This window comes from Portunus trituberculatus, chromosome 38 (assembly GCF_017591435.1).
Source record: "Portunus trituberculatus isolate SZX2019 chromosome 38, ASM1759143v1, whole genome shotgun sequence".
Classification (NCBI taxonomy): domain Eukaryota; kingdom Metazoa; phylum Arthropoda; class Malacostraca; order Decapoda; family Portunidae; genus Portunus; species Portunus trituberculatus.
In genome coordinates this window covers 17,499,685-17,515,049 of record NC_059292.1, presented here as the reverse complement: position 1 = coordinate 17,515,049, position 15,365 = coordinate 17,499,685, and the positions used below count along the sequence as shown (strand labels likewise).

The following is a 15,365-nucleotide window of genomic DNA, read 5'->3' as shown; positions in this document are numbered from 1 at the left end:
TCGTTTCAGCTTAGAGGAACAGCTTATCATTAGTGAGGAAATAAAAAAATAATTGGAGTTAAAAGTACTTGTGGTTACACAGAGAAAGGAAGCTCAAATTCTTTCTCCCATTTTTCTTAGATCTAAAAAGAGTGGTGGATACAGGATGGTACTTAACTTAAAGGAACTAAACAACTATATCCCATACAAACATTTCAAAATGGAAAACTTTGAGCAAACTATCACGCTTATCAATGCTGGGGATTACTTAGCCTAAGTTGATCTAAGGCATGCATATTACTCAGTTAAGACTGCAGAGGAACAACAGGATTTCTTATGTTTTAAATGTGATGATACTATCTATAAATTCACTTGTCTTCCCTATGGTATTGCTGAAGGTCCAAGAATTTTCACCAAGTTAATGAAACCAGTGTTTGCATTTCTAAGGAAGAGAGGTTATTCTATTACTAGCTCATTGATGATACTCTGATTTGTAACAATTCTGAGTCAGGATGCCTTCCATGTATTGGGGACACAATTGATCTTTTACAGAAGTTAGGTTTTTGTATTAATGAAGAAAAGTCTGTATTGGCCCCCACTAGGAGTATTGAATATTTGGGTAATGTTATTGACACCATTTCTATGACTATATCACTACCAGCACACAGGGTGCTGAAAATTACCGATGCCTGTGAACAGCTCATAAGGAAAAGTAGAGAGAAGATTTGGGAGGTAGCTAGAGTTATTGGCCTCTTGGTTGCTGCCATTCCAGCAGTGGAGCTGGGCAAGCTACATTATAGATAGTTAGAAATAGAGAAAATTACAGCCTGGCAGACTGAAAAAGGTAATTTTTGACCGATGGATAGTAATTACAGAAGGCATTCATAATATTAACACACAGAACAGAAAATTTTTTAGGACAGGTACTAAAATCAACTTATATACTGATGCTTCCAACATAGGCAGGGAGGGGGGGGGGCAACTTGATCAATGGTCTACCTCTGGGAGTTGGTCTATGGAAGAGAGGCACCTGCACGTCAACACCCTTGAGCTTAAAGCTATTTTGCTTGTCCTTCAGACTTTCAGAGTAGACCTAAAATGAAAACATATCAAAGTGCTCTGCGACAACATCACTGCTATGACTTATGTGAATGAGATGAGAGGCACAAAGTCACCAGTTTGTAATAGTATTGCCACTGAAATTTGGGACTGGTGTATCGCTAATGATGCATGGATCACATGTTCACATATCCCAGGCAAAGATAACATGATGGCTGACATCACATCGCGTGCATTTAATGACAGGCATGAATGAAAACTTAATGTAAACATTTTTCAACTTTTATGTGAGGTATTTGGTACACCAGTCATAGTTTGTTCACATCAAAGCTTAATGAGCAAATATCCTCGTTTTGCTCCTAGAAACCAGATCCAGAGGTGGAATATTTTAATGCATTTTCACTGAATTGGGCAAGGTTTGAACTATCTTATATCTTTCCCCCATTTTCATTAATTACTTGATGTCTACAGAAGATGAGAGCAGAAGAGGCAAGGGGGTGGATGGTTGTTCCCTTCTGGTTGTCACAGCTGTGGATGGGGACCTTGTTCAGGATGCTCATCGATCACCCACGCCTTATTGCGATGAGGAGACAGGTTCTCACCCACCCGTCCTCTACAAAGGAGCACCCAGTCATGCGTCACACCAGACTGATGGCATGCCTGCTGTTAGGGAGCAGTTCCAAGCACAAGCAATATCTGCAGAGGGTACGGATATCCTCATGGCCTCATGGACAAAAGGTACACAGAAGTAGAAAGAGATGGTCGCAATTTTGTAGTAGATGGAACCTTAATCCTCTTAATCCCACTCTCACCAACATAATCACTTTCTTGTCTGATACTTTTCACAGAAATGTCAGGTATGACTCAGTTAACATGGCAAGAAGTGCTCTCTCTTCCCTAGGTATCGTAGTTGACAGCTGCAGGACTGGTAACCATCCCTTAGTCATCAGATTTATGAAAAGGGTATTTAACCTGAGACCACCACTACCCAGGTACACTGTGACCTGGGACGTACAGCCTGTGCTAAGAAAATTGCAGTCCTGGTACCCGTTGCACACGTTGTCCCTTAAGGCATTGACACTAAAATTGGTTGTGTTGATGGCGCTGATCCAGGCTGCAAGGGTGCAGACCTTGCATTTATTGAGTCAAGGGTTTATGTATTGAGCAAGACTTCATTTCAGTTCCACTAAGTGGAAACATCAAGCAGTGCAGGCCACAGTTTAATGTGCATATGATTAGATTTCAGGCTTACCTCAAAGATGCTAGTTTGTGTGTCTGTGTAACTTTACGGCAGTACCTTGAGAGGACAGAGGCCCTTAGACAGGGTACTGTCCCAGAACATGATAGTTTATTAGTCATCTTTATTAATCCACACAAAGTGGTAACTCGGGACACCATTGCTCGATGGATCAAGACAATGCTAAATAAGTCTGGGGTGGACACAACTAAATTCACTGCCGTTTGTGCAGCTACAGCGTCTAAGGCCAAGGCCATGGCAGTTCCGCTTTCTTGTATTATGGCAAGAGCTGGCTGGACAAGGGAAAGTACTTTTGCAAAATTTTATGATAAGCACATTGGCACGATAGATCCATTTCATGCTGCAGTACTAGAATAATCCTGAATTTGTTAGATACTTTGGGCTAATGCATACATAGATCTGATACATAAGCGAGCACTACCTTTCATGTTTTTCTAGATGCAATGGTGGAATATCTTTTTTGGGGGTAATTTGTATTCACAGTTTGCATATTGGATGCAACATATTTATGGGGAATTTTACTTTCAGTTGTACAAATGCAGGTCAGGGTGGAATAGCCACAAGGGTGCTTGGTTGGACAAACTATAAAGATGAAATGTAAAAGTGGCAAAATTAGTTTTGGGACCAATGCAGCAAATGAAGGTTCATATTGTGCGGTGTTATTTTTAATCAACCTTCCTTGTAGGCTGGATGCTCAGATACAGCTTCCCAGGCATGGCTTTAAAGCCTCAAGGGAATGCTTACCTCAGCAGAGGGTGATTTGGTGAAGTAAAATTGTAAAGTACATGAGACTTACCTCTGGGAAGTTGAAGTGTGCTTGTGATTTTATGAAGCAAATCACCTCTGCTTGAGGAAAGCATGAACATGCCCGCCTCAACTGCGGTATTTCACTAGTAATTCACTATCACTCAGTGCCATGGAGTCGAGGTTATCCTCATGGCATGAGCGTATATGAATACTAAGATATGATATGCAGTATAGCAGGCAATAGAGGAGTGGAAACATAAATATCGTGGTAAAAGACAACACGCAAGCTAAAAGGGTCACAAGAAGAGGAAGAAGCGGCAGAGTCGCTGCGAGTCTCTGCCTCATCTGTGGGCGATCTCATCTCTGCTTTATTTCTTGGTATTCCATGTAAGATTTCACTTTATGCATTACAAAACAATCCTTTCTTGGGGGCAAGGTTTGTATAAAGCTAATAGAAATGTTGTTTTGTGAACATAAATGCACATATAAGACACTAACACCACCTGGAGAGGTGGTGTTACCAGCAGCCTGAGAGTAACCTTATAGCAACCTTGTTACTGTCCCTCCAAGCGTTCATGGATGCCATTTCGCGGCAGGAGGTTGCTCTGATGTTGTTAAAGAATCTTGGATCCAGCTCCCACTCTTCTCGTGCCTCATGTGCAGTCTGCCAGCACTGAGTACAGACGGAATCTCTTCAATCTGCCTATAATTCACCAAGATGGCCCCAAAATGTCCTTCATCTTCTGCATGTGGGGTTATTTTCGATAAGTGGATTTTTGATAAAGTGGTAAAGCTCAGAGGAAGATGGTGACTGACTGTGGTGTGAGTGGTGAAGGCAGTGACGCAGTGAGTGTTTTGTTTATGTATTCTTTGTTTTGTTGTTTTTTCTTATTATTTCTTGCTTTTCCCTTTACTTTAAATACACTTCTATTATTTAGAATGGTAAATAATAAAAACATGTTAATTCAGCCAAATAAATAGAGTATTTTGTACAAATTTTTTTGGACCACATTCTGCATCCCCCCTATTATCTATTGTTTCTAATGAAAATTATATGTTTGTTTTACGCGAATTTTGATATACGTGATGCCTCTTGAAACGCATCTATCATGTACATCGAGAGTTACTAGTACATTCTTGGTTTATGTCATGTGGGTGAGTCTGACGGTGTGGAACACAACAGCTGATCTCATGTTAAATGTTTCCCTCAAGCAGAGGTGATTTGATTCATAAAATCACAAGCACACTTCAACTTCCTTGAGGTAAGTCTCGTGTATTTACAATTTTCTCTCTCTTTTTCTGCAACAGCAGAGTACAACTATGCAAAATTTTCTCAATTCTACGTTCTGGTTAAGGTGACAGTTGCATTCTGCAAATCAATAATATTTTCCAAATACTATATATGTTTAGTGGGCACCAGAATAGATTTTTTCTCATTGATACAGACACCAAGTTTCCTTAACAAATGCAAAGTATCACTAATACAGTTGTAACAAGCAGACAGTAAACTGGTGCAAATGAGAGTGTCATCAATATAGCTGGTAATGGTATAGCCCAATTCTCACAGAGTAGCAAAGACTGGTTTTATTAGTTTGGTGTAAAGATGTGGACCTTCTGAAATACCATTGACCATACAGGTGAAATGAAAAAACTTCCAATGCCACTTAAAACAGAGATACTTCTGTTGTTCCTCAGCTATCTTAAGCCCTTCCCGGCGGAGGATCTTTATATAGACGTTTCGAAAACGGGACTTTTTGTCGGATCGTCTATATATAAATGCTAGTTCTTATTTTACTGCACTAAGTTGTAGCATCGTCTATATATAGACGATTCCTTATAAATAATAAAATTCATAAAATAAATCATTATTTGGCATCTTAACTACCCAAACACTGGTCAAAATGACCTATCAAGGCCGGTCACCGCTTGTGCTTTCTTGATGGTAGATGTGCTACGCATTGAAACTAATACTGAAAATTTTTGCATTATTTAAACTTTTTTTTATCATCAGCCTATCATGTCTAAGAGAAAGAACTGTACCACATGCCAGCAACGTTGCCTAAAAATGAATAGTACAAAACAAGTACGTTTGTGAAAAAATACGAAGAAAAGTGGAAGTAAATTACGTACATCCAGGTCACAAGTCCTGGATGTGAGTAACTAAAACATTCAAACAAACAAATTGGCATATATTACCACCAATGAAACACAAACAACACTTACATATAGATTCAATTGTTTGTTCAGTTTTGCGGCAGAATCTATATATAGATTCAATTGTTTGTTCTGTTTTGCGGCAGAGTCTATATATAGATGTCAATCAGGAGTAACCATTTGTGGGGAAACTATATATAGACGAATGGATAAAAGCCGGTAGCGTCTATATATAGACAATTTTTTATTTGGTAGTTCGTTCATCTGCTCTGCTGCTGGGAAGGGGTTAATCGAAAAGTAAGCATGGCAAAGGTCCCACAGAAGCCATGAAGTCCCCTGTGTTTACAAGTCTCACTGTTTGCTAAAAAATTTCCATTTTGAAATGCTTATAAGCAATATGTTTATTTAATTAAACTTTTATAAATTGATTATCATCCTAAACTCACCATTCTCTTTCTTCCTTAAAAATATCAGAGAGACTATTTTGATCCTCCTACTTGTGAGTAAGAGCAATTACCTTGAGATCTAACAATTTAGTAATTTCCTGATCAATGAGAAATTTATCTTTTTCCTTAAAACCATACTCCTCACACTCATAAAACAAAGGTGTAATGTTAGTCACATGAAGCTCAAGGTGGCAGTGAGCAACAATGTCGAGAATAGAGGGTCAAGTGTGATCTTACGCCATTCATGCAAAAAATTCCTCAGTCTGCCTACAACAAAATTTGTATTATTACCAACGATTGCTGTGTCCCCAGCCTTGGGAGTTTTTTTGGCTCAAAGTCCTGCTGTGGGGAAGGTGAGCGGTGGTTCTTCCTTGGAGCTGACCCATCGTTGTCCGTAAGGATGGAACCTTGTTGGGAACCCTCTGGGAGGGGCTCTACCTTGGAACACACATACTTTTCCCCAGCATGTTTGTTGACGCCGAATTTCCAAGTGGGAAGGATTTCCTGATGGAGAATTTACTCTTCAGTCTTTGTCTCCTCAATTTGTTTGGCAGACTGCGAGACATCATCTCCAAACAACAATCTTGTTGTTGGAACCTGGTCTGAGCATAAGTGAACTTACTAATGATTGATTTTACGCTTGATAATAAAGAGTCTTGTCAGGTTGTTGCGATGATTAGCGTTTCCTAGCAGGGTCAAAGCCCCATTCAGGAGACCAACTTCCTGAGCCACCACAGAGTTTCCTTCTTCCTGTGCAAAATTGTCCAGTACAGTGGCATCCTTGAGTAAAGTCTTTACCAACCACCATGTGGAAATCGGTCTCTTTAGTGTATGATTTCAGTGCATTTAAAATCTGTGAGTTACACTCAAGAGGGTCCAGTGCAGGGCCTGGCCTCTTGGTGTTGTCAACTTCCAGGACTTTTCTGTAGTCCTCCTCATGCATCCCATTATCAAAGGGATGATTCACCATATCTGAGATTGTATTTCAACATCTGCTGAAAAACATTTCAAGGGCTCATAAGTCTTAATGCCTTGCAACAACACGCTGTGTATAGGTGAGGCAGGAAGTTCCCCTTATTCACTGTCCTCGTCATCATCAAGTGAAAACCCAGAGAAACCAGCATTTAATCCAGCAACATCACCCTGCCTGCAGCTCTCAAGGAGTTTTGTGTGCCTTGCCATCTCTGTTTTCAATTTCACCATGTTGCCCCTTATTTTGGCAATGGCATCCATGAGCATGGCCCAAGAAGCCACATGCATCTTCTCCTTGGATGGGGAGGGAAAGGGAGACATCTGTAGTGGTACCGCAGGACCAGCTGACTGAGCAGACAAAGTGCAGTCTTGCCTTCTGCTTGAGGACGGGTAATCTTCAGATGGTGTACAGTCACTCTTTAAACTCCTGTGAAAAGTAGTAAAGTGTTTGTGCCAGGACTTGTCCTCCCCAAGGCATGAACTCATAATACTCGTCTGTCCTCTGTTAGAGGACTTGCCCTTATAACCTGCCGATGTCTTGGCTCCATGGGAGCCGTCATCCAGGGAAGACATGGCAGCTAAGAGCAAACACCGTCATAAGCAGAATCCTTAACATGGATTAATTGAGGGCCAAAACCCGCTTGTGGAAAAGAGAATGGCAGCTATCTGTGTAACAGGTGACAGGCTAGCAAAGGCGAAGATCTAGCAGAGGAGGGAGGAAGGAGCATCTGACCAGTGTGGGAGCCATGTAGCAACTGACGTGTGGGCAGCATGGTATTATCTCATGGGGGAAGCAAGCTTCAGTAGACAAGTGATTTGCTGATGTAAAATTCAAGATTGAACAAATACTTACCAGTTTGATAATATTTTCACAAACATTTAATTGTGTCATTGAGGTAGGATATGCCTTCCTTCACATCGTTTTACATTTTATAATAAATTTTTGGAAGTAAGCTTTTTACATACAATGCCTGCTCCCTTAAACCAACTTTCAAAAATACTGATATCGTACTGGCGACATTAACATCTCATTTCCTATCTCAGTGACACAGTTAAATGCACATGAAATTACAATTAAACTTCACTTTGTAAGTATTCATCTATCTTACATTTCCCGGCCCAAAATCAAGAGTTAAGCAATACTTTAGATTGTTCTATACTCAAAGAAATATGGTACTTACCTATTATTTGATATCTAAACAGTGAGCATTCTGCGAGTGAAAGTAAACAATGAATCAACGCATTTTCAATGATTACTACTGTAATGTACCATTTCTATTTGTAATTCAACCTGGAATTACTTGAATTATCATATCCCAAAGTATGTACTACCTTAACTCACAAGACAACCAGTACATAAACTCTCACATTCACCATGAATTAATGCAAACCTCCAACTTTTCAATATCATTGTTATCTGAATAATAACAAACATAAACAGCTTAACAAATGCACTGTCAAACCTTTAATGCTTTGGCAACTGTTTCTCCCTCCATAAGGAAAACCAATATTTCTCTGTACACTTCAATGATGTTGCTGACAGCTTCTTCACTCTCTATGTCACTCTCAACATCAGACCCATACTTTTTTTCATCTCCCTCACAACTCTTGATCTGAGGAGAGGAGTACAAAATAAGATGATCAATACTTGAGAAATGGATTGTTTTGAGTTAATGTTCACTAAGATAAAAAAATTACAAACATATGAGCTGAAAAGAAAAAGAATGTCCAGATCTTATTCTTGGATAACATTTAAGTGAATGGTTGACATTCAATAAGAAAGCATAGTGCATATCTGGGTGAAAAATTAAAAAATTCAAGCTGCCTCTAACAATGAAGCCTGTATCACATGGTTGCTCTTTTTCCTGTGAAATCACGTCATGCGACAGCATGTTTGACGAAACGTCGCGGAAATAATATCACATGGCATCTCAAGAAAGACAACAACACAACACACAGCAGCGGGACAATGAAACAAATACAGCAGAAGCAAAATCACCAAACTTGGATGCCATTAACTGAACTATTTTAGCAGTGGGAGTCTGTGTACTTGCTTTGCAAGTACACAGAGGAGAAGGAGGAGGAGGCTGTGGACCAAAAAATGGTTAGCTAGAAGAGAAGAAAGCAGTCAGTATAGCGTGTTGCTGTCTCTAGGTAAGGAAGTACAATTGGGATGCGAGGTGGTCCACAGTGGTGGCTGGTCCAGAACCAAGTCAATCAGTGTGTGTTCCATCTGTGTTCCCCATGTAATTGGAGTCATAATGGGTGATAATGCAGCAGCCAATTATCTCTTGGTTTGATTCAAGTATCCTTAGTTTGATTCGAGGCAATACTGCTGTGGTAAACGAAAGCAAAATGTAAACAAACCACGATATCAAATAAAAATTCCATGCTCATATTCAACAGTTAAATTCGGGATAAAACTTTCATAATAAAATAAAGATACCCAACACCAATTAAATGATAATTTACTATAGTATTATGTTTAACACAATACATCCACTACATACTTTCAATGACTTTCTCCTAATCGCAGGAAATCCGCGAGAGTTTTCGATAGTTTCTGTAGAGGCCACGTAAAGCGAAATCTCCCTTCTTCTGTGACACCTCATCAGAAATGGTGTCGCATGACATGATATTGTAGGAAAAAGTGCCTGTGTGATACCCACTTAATTTTAAAGTAGTAATAGAATAATGAAAGAAAATAATGGCTTAAGTATTTGTTAAGCTATAACAACTATTTATAAAGAAAAAGGTCATAAAATCAATTTTCCTTCAGATTGAAATAATATTGTCACTCTATTCCTTAAATATTACAAAAAAGTGACAAAAAGAAATATAACACAGAAACCAGATCCCCTTCTTACACAGAGATATGGCACAGTGTTTTGTCAGATGTGGATGGCCTATAAATTATGCAGTAGCCTAAAGTAATAACTGTTGAGAAAGGAGGAAAGAATAAGCAACAAGAAACAAAAATACACCAAAATGGGAATAAAACAAGATGATTAAAAAAAATGGAGAATAACATTAGGAAAAGAGAAATACAGGAGAGAAAAACTTTTGTGCCCCTACCAAGATGCAGTAAAAAATTACTGTAAAGCAACATTGAGATATAGTCTCAATAACATACCTTCATCCAATCAATGTCATCAAGCCATGCATCCTTAATTTGTACAGTATTCTTCTTGAAATGGTAGAATCCATCCCCATCAAAATGGCCATCCTCCATTTCCTCTTTCATGTTGAATGGTGTTATTGGAGTGTCACCCTCACAATCTACTGTCTTCTCCTCCTGCCCTGTGCACATAAGATGTTTTACATTATATATGTAGTTACTTGTTAGGGTATAAATTGTATATTATTATTATCTTGTTTCCTCACAAATAGTCACAAGAACTGGGCTGTCAGCCGCATGTCCCTATCAATGCTTATTCTTTTCCTCTCCATACAGTTGCACCAAGGGACTATGCTGAGATAGCATCCACTCTCACACATAGGTGTGGGATCTGTACATAGTTGCTTACAGTATATGTATATTATTATAATTAATGTAGTGAGGTTTACATGCACTTTGTACCATAATATGCTTTATTCTCTTTAACCCATTATCATGTAATAATCTAACTTATGTGACAAATGTGTTATGAAGAGCTGGTCATCATTGTCAGCAAGGAAACACTAACAGAAGATGGACCATGGATCTGGGAGCAGGAGTCTGGGCGGACGTAACTCTGTGGCGATTGCCGGGTGCAGACTAGTGTCTGTGCAAGCCTATCTTAGTATAGTGTAAATGAATGTACATTTAAGCCAAAATAGTGAAAAACTACATGTGTTTGTCTTTCACCCTCAGGGAAACAGTGCTGAGAGAGTACATGAACGAATGACTTAGGTGACTCGGTTACAACTCATAACCAACAAGCGACCATAACGCTGGTGGCATTGTGATGGCATGAATGAGATAACCAGTGGACACTGAACTCACCATATACTGACATTATTCATGTGTAACAGTTGTTACAGATTAAATGATCTTTCACACACCCTAGCAACCCACGACTTGCCTGACCTGTTGAGCAGTTGGCAAAGAACAAGGACAAATACCCCCGCACTACCCTCTCACTCTACTTAGTTGGGGGGAACTCAGATCTTCACTTACCCCCAAATGTGTATGCTGTGATATAATTTTCTAAACTGAGATTGTAGCTGGGACTACAGGGACTGCAAGAAGCACCAAAGCTGCAAGTGGTGCATGACATCATTCCTGCTGCCAGATAGTCGGTCACTTTTTTTTAGTTCATTCCGAGAATCAGCTGTGGCCTGGAGATCTTCATTGCAGATAGCATTACACTCACATCTTAGTTGAGAACATGCACTGAGATAACTCAACAATTACACAAAATGGCATCACACACAATTCAATTTTTCTGCTAGAAGTTGTCAATTATTCTTTTTTTCCTTTTTGCCTTCTCATTACTACATTAAGCATAACACTCCATTCATTCTTTTTGTGAGTGCTCTTGTATACATTTCTGTAGTGTTCACATATCAGTATATTTTCCAGTGACTGAATGCTGTCTTATATATTCTTCTTTTTATATTACATACTTTTATTGTAACTGGGTAAATAACTTCTATGTGTCAGTGACTGTTGATGGCGAAGACACCCGATAAATTTGATGAATTTCTAGAACTGTATGAGAAAAAAAACTTGCAAGAAGAGGTTAAAATCTGACAACAATGTGAGAGGAGGATAATGTTTTAGCCTGTAACTCGTGACTAAGTTGGTGCAGCTGAATGGCTCATATATTTATATTCAGCTCAGATTCCTTAGCCTCCAAGTAATGTTCGTACCTTGAGGAATGGTAAAACATATCCAGTTCACAGACAGGTTGCATCTACCATGGCAACATCCTGAACAGTGAAATTTCTTCAAACAGAAAATTCCCTTAGGCCTTTAACAGGTCAGGTTGAGGATTACTCGGCTCACATATTTATTACCATGTGTGAGGATGTCTTCTGCCACTTGGGACAAAATAGTGTTCATCAGGAAAAAATTAGCACCCGATTCATGGGGTCTAAATATTATGCAAGGTGCATCCTTTCTCACATGAAATCTTGGACAGAATTATGAACTGTTCAAATAGAAAATGATGTGCATTTTTTGGAGCAGAAACTACTCAGCTGAAACAATTTTTTTCAACTATGGAAAGTATTGAAAATGGAGACAAGATCAACAGTGGCGTTCCTCAGGGTACTGTATTGTCACCCACTCTCTTCCTATTCATTAGTGATCTTCTTAACCAAACTTCTTGCCCTATCCACTCCTACATTGATGATACCATCCTACACTTTTCCATGTCTTTTCAGAAATGACCATTTCTTCAGGAAGTCAACTGATTGCGCAGGGATGCCATAGAACGCCTGACTTCTGATCACTCTAAGATTTCTGATTGGGGCAGAGAAAGCTTAATAGTGTTCATTACCTCAAAACTCAATTCCACTATCTATCAACTCGACATAACCTTCCATACAACTATCCCTCTTCTTCAATGACACTCAGCTGTCCCCATCTTTTACTCCAAATATCTTTGATCTATCCTTTACTCATAATCTAAACTTGAAACTTCACATTTTTGCTAAAACAGTTTCTATGAAGTTTGGCATTCTGAGGTGCCTCTGCCAGTTTTCCTCACCCCTCCAACTGCTAACTCTGTACAAGTGCCTTATCTGTACTTGTATGGAGTACTTTTCACATGTTTCAGGGAGTTCTACTCACAAAGTTTTATTAGATAGGATGAAATCAAAAGCTTTTCATCTCATCAACTCCCCTCGTCTGACTATCTTTTATCACTATTTTCATGTTACTTATCTTCTGATCTTGCTTCTGCAAGCCATGCTGCACAAGGCTTTCTTCCTCTCAACCCCATTTTGTCTAACTCCCTAATGCAAGAGTTAACCAGTACTCTCAATCATTCATACCTTTTTCTGGTAAACTCTAGAACTCCCTGCCTGCTTCTGTACAACTTGATTTCTTTTAAGAGGGAGGTTTCAAGACAATTGTCCCAGTTTTTGGCTAACTCTCTTAAATCTTTTAGGGAACTGGCAATCAAGTGAGCCTTTTCTTTTATTTTTGTTGCCCTCAGCCAGCTTCCCATATCCCATTAAAAGAAATAATAATGTTAATGATATAATAAGATATCAACAATAATAATAATAATAATAATAATAATAATAATAATAATAATAATAATAATAATAATAATAATAATAATAATAATAATAACAACAATAATAATAATAATAAGTAATAATAATAATAATAGTAAATATAAGACTTTCATAATCATAAGTTTACAACATCAGATTATTGAAATATATGGTTCAGAAGGAGTATAACATATGTCTTTTTGAATTTTTCCTTAAATGGCGGTAGACTACTAAGCGTTTCAGGAGTTTGAGGGCACGTTTTTCTAGAATAACTTTGTAAGGAACACGCATATCATTATGAAATTTTGACACAGTGTATTTGACATCCTCCCCTAATATCCCAATGTGTCATGAATCGTAAACAGTATATAATAATGGCACTTCTCCCTATAAAAACAGGAGAAAGTCATTTATTCCTAACAAAGAAACGGACAAGTGGTGAGAAACGGTGACGTAGTACTATTTGTGACGTAGTAACAAGCTCCACCCACATAGTCCCTCCCCCAGCTCCTACCATCCCTCTCTTCCATCCCCCTCCCCATATTTTGCTCCCTTTCTCCCCTCCCCTCCCTTTCCCTACCTCCTCCTCTCTCTCTCTCTCTCTCTCTCTCTCTCTCTCTCTCTCTCTCTCTCTCTCTCTACGTCATCATTTCTCACCACTTGTCCATTTCTTCGTGAGGGATAAGTGACTTTCTCCTATTTTTATAGGGAGAAGTGCCATTATTATATACTGTTTACGATTCATGACACATTGGGATATTAGGGGAGGGTGTCAAATACACTGTGGCAAAATTTCACAATGATATGCGTGTTCCTTACAAAGTTATTCTAGAAAAATGTGCCCTCAAACTCTCTGAAATGCTTAGTAGTAGATTGTCTGATATTAACCCCCTCGCCACAAGGCTGTTTTTGTCACCCCCTTCCTCCCCTCAATACAAGCCCTTCCATAGACCTCCCAACTGCTACACATCCACCTACTCAACTTATCATTTCACCCAAATTTTTTTGACATTTAAAAAAAATTTTTTTGGCCTAACACATACTAGACACTTCAATGAAGGTTATGTTAGGTTTTGTTTGGTTTGGATAGCTTGGGTTAGGTTAGGTCAGACTGCATAAAGTTAGATAAGGTTTACATATGAAAAAAAATATCTAATGTAATTTATCCTAACATAACCTTCATTGATGTGCCTAGTATGTGTTGAGCAAAAAAATATCATCAAAATGTACATATAAGCAGGTGAAAAAGTAAGGGTAGTGGATGGATGTATAGTTGTTGGCAGAGGTCTGCAGGAGGGCTTGTATTGCAGGGGGTTAGCAAATCACACCATTCACTTTTTTTTTTTCTGTCATGAAAATATACACTTGTGGCCTCTCATTCATCCATTTACATATACAGTCCAGATTCAATACTCGAACTTAATTTGTTCCAAATTGCTGTTCGAGAATTAAAAAGTTCGACTATTGATACCTATAAATCAGGTAATTCGTTCTAATCTTACCAAACCTCAAGTTTATACAAATTTCAATGTATTTTTTTCACAATTTTGATCTGTGTATACCGTAAGTGAAGGCTGGTGATGGATAACTTAGAAACGGAGGGGAGAAGGGTGGGGAGGAGGAGGGAGGTTTCCAGAGGATGAGTCACCATCCATGAAAATGTCTTTGTAAAGTTTCTCTTGGTATGTTTCCTTGTGAATCCACTAGTGGAGGGCTGTGGCTTGTGATTCCTGTGAATCCATTAGTGGAGGGCTGTGGCTTGTGATTCCTGTGAATCCATTAGTGGAGGGCTGTGGCTTGTGATTCCTGTGAATCCATTAGTGGAGGGCTGTGGCTTGTGATTCCTGTGAATCCACTGGTGGAGGGCTGTGGCTCATTAACACTTGCACTTTCACCACATTCCTTATTTTCACCACTAATAAGCCTCTTTGGTGCCATCGTAAGTTTCTAAAATTAAAAACTATCAACAGAATGCAGAAGAATGTTGTTTTTCTCAAGACTGCGGCAGGATTAAGGATGCACACCAGCATCAATATGCCAGCATTACGGTAATAATGGTATTCCTGGTATCACAGTCATACCGGTATTATCAGTAATATGGCATAAGAACAGTATAGTGGCGGCTGTGAGAAGGGAGATGAAAGAGCTTTGTATATGACCAAATGTGTGGCCGTTTGATTACCAGATATTTTCACCACTAATAAGCCTTTGGTGTTAATGTAAGTTTATAAATGAAAAACTACAGATAGAATGCAGAAAAATGTTATTCTGATGACCGCAGCAGCACAAGTAATAATTGGTGGAGAGGGAACGGGGACACCAGGGAACCATTGTTTACAACCACGGGTGTGGACGTTTGACTATAAGGTATTTTTTTTAGTATTAAATTGAACTTTTGCATTTGAGTATTGAAAAGTTTGAGTACAGGCAACCCCCCACTTAACGCAGGTTTACATAACAAAATTTCGCTACAATGAATGTTTCCTTTTACTACCATCTGCTCGTATAACGAACACTAAACTCGCTTTAATGAAATTTTA

The 15,365-nt window shown here is 38.9% G+C and overlaps 1 protein-coding gene across 1 annotated transcript in view; it reads right to left on the bottom strand.

The window, feature by feature from the left end:
- LOC123514738 (CD2 antigen cytoplasmic tail-binding protein 2 homolog) overlaps positions 1–15,365 on the bottom strand; it is a 118,802-nt gene that overhangs the window by 62,541 nt on the left and 40,896 nt on the right. Inside the window, exons 3-4 of the mRNA XM_045272830.1 lie at positions 9,749–9,915; positions 8,079–8,228 (exon numbers count right to left, since the gene is read on the bottom strand). Of these exons, the coding sequence (XP_045128765.1) occupies positions 8,079–8,228; positions 9,749–9,915 (317 nt within the window). The remainder of the gene's footprint in view (positions 1–8,078; positions 8,229–9,748; positions 9,916–15,365) is intronic.